Source organism: Echinops telfairi, unplaced genomic scaffold (assembly GCF_000313985.2).
Source record: "Echinops telfairi isolate 266 unplaced genomic scaffold, ASM31398v2 ScPeMD7_3533;HRSCAF=4204_0, whole genome shotgun sequence".
Classification (NCBI taxonomy): Eukaryota; Metazoa; Chordata; class Mammalia; order Afrosoricida; family Tenrecidae; genus Echinops; species Echinops telfairi.
In genome coordinates this window covers 41,322,898-41,328,461 of record NW_022107431.1, presented here as the reverse complement: position 1 = coordinate 41,328,461, position 5,564 = coordinate 41,322,898, and the positions used below count along the sequence as shown (strand labels likewise).

Below are 5,564 nucleotides of genomic sequence, written 5' to 3'. Positions count from 1 at the left end.
ACTCACTCTCACACTCTCTCTCACTGACTCACACTCTCACTCACTCACTCACTCTCTTTCACTCACTCTCATTCACTCTCGCACTCTCATTTACTCACTCACTCGCTCATTCACTCCCTCACTCTCACTCTATCACTCACTGACTCTCACTCACTCACTCTTTCACTCACTCACTCTCACTCATTCTCTCATTCACTCTCACTTACTCACTCTCATTCACTGACTCACTCACTCTAATTCACTCATTCTTACTCTCTCACTCACTGACTCTCTCACTCTCTAATTCACTCACTCTCACTTACTGACTCATTCACTCACTCACTTTCAAAAAAAAAAAAAGAATGTACAAATGTGCTTGGCACAATGGATGGATGGATGGATTGTGCTAAGAGCTGTATGAGTGCCCAATAAAATGATTTAGGGAAAAGAATAGTCTTGGAAACTCACAGGAGCAGTTGGTTGCACCCTTCGCTACAGGGTCACGAGGAGTAAGAACTGGCACAATGGCAGTGAATGAGATGATAATTCTATGTTCAACTTTGAGAAGCTGCCAAACGGTTTCCACGGTGGCTGTACCATTTTATGTTCCAACTAGAAGTGAAAATTCCAATTTCTACACATTCTTCCTGATTTAAAAAATGTATATACATATTTTTTATCATCACCAGTCTAATTAGGGTGAGGTGGTATCTCATTGTGGTTTTGTTAACAGGGAATATAGGAAACGAGCAAAAGGTCGTTAAAAAGACAAGAACGAAGGGATGGGGGAGTGGGAAGGGAGGGGGAAAAAAAGAAAAATGAGGAGTTGATTCCAAGAGCCCAAGCGGAAAGTGTTTTGAGAATGATGAGGTCAACAAATGTGTAAGTATGCTTTACACAATTGACGTATGTATGGATTGTGAAAAGAGTTGTATGAGCCCCAATGATTTAAAAATATATTAAATACCTCACAGAAAGATATAATACCTCACAGAAAGCAATAAAATACATGAGATGAAAAAAAAAAGACAAGAACGAAAGAAAAAACAAAATGGATGTCAGAAGAGACCCTGAAACTTACTCTTCAATACCAAGTTGCTAAAAGCAAATGGATAAAATGAAGTAAAAGAAATGAAGATTTCAAAGGGCGGTTGTTCCTGATCATAGGTAAAGTATGATAGTGAAATATACAAATCCCTGGAGCTAGAAAACGGAAAGGGAGGAAATACACAAAACAATGCTATTTGTGGTTTGTGTATACTTGAAACTCACTGCCACTGAGTCCAGAGCAACACAATCATACAGTGCAGAACTGCCCACTGAGGCTCGAACGCTGGACCTCATCTTTCTTCTGAGGAGCAGCTGGTGGTTGTAACTGCCCCCTTGTGGTTAGCAGCCCAACACATAGCCACTACACCATCAGGGCTACTCGTATATATACTATGTAATATAAAAAGTGTATTCACTCACTGCTAAGGAGGCATTTCTGACTCAGAGTAGAACAGCCCCTTTGAGTTTCTGGGACTTAAATCTTTTTTTTTTTTCTCATTTTGAAAAAGCTATTCTTTTTCCAAATGTGTGTTTTACAGACAAAAGTCAATAATGGGTCAGAAACGTTCTATAGAAGAAATCGTCTTTATAAACATCATAGGAATAAGCAGCAGCTCACATGGGTCTACATGTCTGTGGCTCTGTGCCAGGACGACGTAGCTGTGTCCAGGGGAAGAATTCCGAAATCAAAGTGCACGACGGGATGGCTGTGGCTTTCCGTGCCACCTTCCCTTACAGCCTATTTTCATGGTTGACTGAGATGCCACAATGACCTTGGAAAGTAGAGCTCCACTGGACAAGGTAAGGGTAGAGTGGAGTCAAGCACTGGAATGAATTCAAGTTTAGAACTAGATTCAACCTCACCCAAACCCAATGTCCAGTCTGAGACTCATCAGAGATAAATACAAGTTTTAGTATCACATTTACAAGGCCTGTGGCTATTTAAACTATGAAGAGCTAAATTAAAGCCAAGCAGACTCCCATCAACAGTTCCAGCCTGGCCTTCTTTGTGAAGCCTCCACTCAAAGTGAGAGAAGGGGAACTGGTGAGTCCTCAGAGAGAGCCGTCCTTCATCCTCTGTCCAACCCTTTTTTTCCACTGCCCTCCCCTCCACCCACCCTGAGACAACAAATCACTTTACCAAAGAGGTCGGGTTTGTGTCAGTCTCATGGAAATTAGTTCGAAATGACGTTTGGAGCAGCAATTGACTTTAAGCCAAAAGACATTTCCCACCACCCCTCAGGCTCCTCCAGGAAGAATCACAATGAATTCCACACTACCCCTCTCACTCCTGCAACTATCTCCCACCTAAAAGCTTGAAACAACCAGCATAGGTGTTGATACGTTACTTGAGGAGGAGAGGAAGATATATATAGTTTTAATAAAACCCCCATGCACACTTAAACTTGATTAAAAGCTCGGAGAATGCTAAAAGTAGTAAGTACAGGAGCCTGCAGGGCAGAGTACACGTGCAGGGCGTCTTGCAGTCAGTAAACGCTGTGGAAGTCACAGGCAGACATGACTTCACTTAAGCACTGGAGAAGCAAAGAGGTTGCCTTGCCGTCCAAGATTGGTGGCAGACTTGCTTTTGGTCCCGAATCTGGGAGTGTTCTTGGTGAGGGTGAAGCGAACTCTCTGTGACAGGGAGCTAGAGGAAGGCATCTTGAGGAGTTGGTACTCAGGAGTGGTCACAGGCCCCAGTAAACTCACTTTAATGTCTGGTGTCTGTGGGGTCGAGAAGGCATTTGAGTTTTCAATGACATGCATGGGGTCGATGTTCTCTTGCTCTACCATCATGAACTGACTCCAATATTCCAGTGGCAGTGCAAGCAAGCGCTCTATCACCTTGGGTGGACACTTGATGTCCTGTAACATTGTGGGACTTAAATCTTTACAAGTAGAAGGAAGCCTCATTTCTCTTGAGAAGCAGCTGGTAGGTTCGAACCACTTGACTAACTAGCATCAGTGCATAGCCCACTACACCACCAGGGCAGTCTTAAAACAGTACAAAGAAGACAAAGTAGCTCCTTTAAAATCTGGTTACAGAAAAGGTAATCAAATTCAGGAATGATTACCTCTAGCGAAAATAGAGAACAAGTCTGGAGAGAGAAAAGGGGCTCCAAATGTATCTGGGATGCTTTAAGTATAATCTGAGTCAAGACTGGCAAAATGGTAGGATTTGATACAGCTAGACAAAACAATGGATATACGAGATGCTTAATATTAACTGTACCTAAGAATGTTTGAAACATTTCATAGTAAAAAAGTTGGGTTAGCATAGCAACTACTTACCATGTTCCTCCCCATCTTCTTCAAATATAACACAGGTCCCAAGAGTGTCTGCAGAAAAATTCGAGAACTGTTTTCAGAAACCAGCAGTTACCATATTTTTTTTTTAAAGAGTGATGGTGGAATTAAATTTATCTGCTATCCTCCTACCTTCATACTCCCCAGCAAAGACATAATTGTCCACCTGCATGATAGGCTTCTCAGTGTCAATCCCCTACAACAGAATATAGGATCGTAAAACCACCTTTAGAAAAAACCACGGAGCATGAACCCTTGCAACCAGGAGACTGATCTCCCAAACTGAAGAACCTCCAGAGCTTCTGGTCCCAGCACCTTCAATATAAGCCAAAACTACTTTGTGCACGGCAGCTAGTGAAGACCACTTAATTCACATTCAAACAGCAAGAGACCTTGCTATTTCAATCAACATCCTCTTCATGTCTCAGGTAGTTTTGTCAAACCTTTTTTGTCAAGAGTAACTAAAGATTTTACAGTGATAAAAACAAAGGTCAACAAAAGGTGCAAGTCAACATCAGAGTGAGAGAGACCTTTGAGGTCTGACTTAGGTGGCTTCCCTCCCTGGTCCAGTATGTGTGTAATTGATTTTCCCTCCTTCACTTTGCATGTCTTTCCCCCAAATTTTCTAAAATACATATTTTTTCCAAATATACTGCATCATTATGTATCAACATATACTAAAATCTGACCCCTTCTAAATCTTTTCACTCCAGCCATACATTCCCCCAAGCAAAATTGGGGATTCTCCTGATTCTCCTATCTGCTCCTATAGTCCTTTTATGTACTTCTATAATGTACACTGCTTTCTATCATGGAATAAATATATTAATCTTTGGGGACTAGTTATTCCACTATTCTTTCCTGCTTTAAACCGAAGAAAATCAACAACAATCCCAATTCTGGAAAACTCACCAAAATCTTGCATTTATTTTCACATTTTGAGAGAAAGTCTGAATCAATAATTCCTGACAATTCCACCAAAACCAACTGCTCCTGGTGGAAGAAAGAGGGTTAGCACATTAGCACAAAGGGGGAAAAGATCCCAAATTCAAATACGTTTTTCAATAGCGCCTCCTTTATGAAGTATGAAACAGAACAAAGAAGACAAAGATGAACGAATCGTCTGGTTGAAGGAGCCCATCAATATGAAGCCATAATCTTGTGGCTAGTGGGTACCATTGGGCTGTGATTCCCCAAGGTTGGCAGTTCGAAAATGCCAGCAGCTCCGCGGGAGAATGACGGGCTATCTAGTCTTGGAAACAGTTATGTCTTGGGAAACCACAGGGGCCATTCTAACCTGTCCTACCGGGTCACTGGGAACCAGGATACAGACCTAATGGCAGTGAGTTTGTCTTTTGTTTCTTTAAGAATTAAGGAAGGAGCAGTTGAGATGCCAATCAAAGTCAGCAGTTCACAACCACCTGAGGGTTAAAGATGAGGTTGTCTGCTCCCATAAAGATTGATAGCCTCACACACCTACCCAACGGGCAATTCCACCGTATCCGGAAGGGTGGCTAAGGGTCAGAATTGAGAATCCGGGCAGTCGGTGACAGTGAAGGATTAACACTCATCTGATAATTTAAAGTGGTCACGTACACAAAAGAAACAGTCACAAAATTACAATTGGCGGGAAATCAATGCATCACAAAAGGTGGGGCTACTAAAGTGGGAAAGCGACCGTGATTGGGATGCTCCCACAAACTAGTACAGTTTACAAGGCTGGTTCCGGGTCCTCCGATCAATTGGGGGAGCGGCGGGAGATGTGGGGGTGTGATTCACAACCTAGTACTCCAGTTTCCATCAAGGCCACGCCAGGCAAGCTGTCAAGGGCCGGACGGCTCTTGCGTGCTAGCCAGGAGAGTTGCAGCAACTGTGAGAGCAAAGCTTTTCAAAACACGGCAGATGAGTGGTCAGAGAGAAGTCAGCGCAGGCTGCCGAGTCCATGTGGAGGCTCAAAATGGAGTTAGGGCGCTCTGTGAGCCGCAGCCTTCCCAACGCCTAGTGTTCAGAATTCAGGCTCTAACGCAGCGTGCCGTCCAGTGACAACAAAGGAAGTTTAAAAAAACACCGTGAGCAAACCGTAGTGCAAGCGCGCTCCTGCTTCCCAGGACGGGTGGCACGCTCCGTTTGCTAAGGCCGTCTCCTCGTACCCCCACCCTGACCACACTGGCAATTGGGGTTGAGGCCCCACCCTCGCAGGCACCGGCAGCCGGGGCCCGCCCTCCAGC

General features: G+C 43.7%; 1 protein-coding gene across 1 annotated transcript in view; it reads right to left on the bottom strand.

The window, feature by feature from the left end:
* Nucleotides 1–5,564, bottom strand: part of GTF3C6 (general transcription factor IIIC subunit 6) — a 36,431-nt gene that overhangs the window by 7,652 nt on the left and 23,215 nt on the right. The window contains exons 2-5 of the mRNA XM_045294610.1: nucleotides 4,249–4,329; nucleotides 3,469–3,532; nucleotides 3,322–3,369; nucleotides 1,781–1,821 (exon numbers count right to left, since the gene is read on the bottom strand). Of these exons, the coding sequence (XP_045150545.1) occupies nucleotides 1,781–1,821; nucleotides 3,322–3,369; nucleotides 3,469–3,532; nucleotides 4,249–4,329 (234 nt within the window). The remainder of the gene's footprint in view (nucleotides 1–1,780; nucleotides 1,822–3,321; nucleotides 3,370–3,468; nucleotides 3,533–4,248; nucleotides 4,330–5,564) is intronic.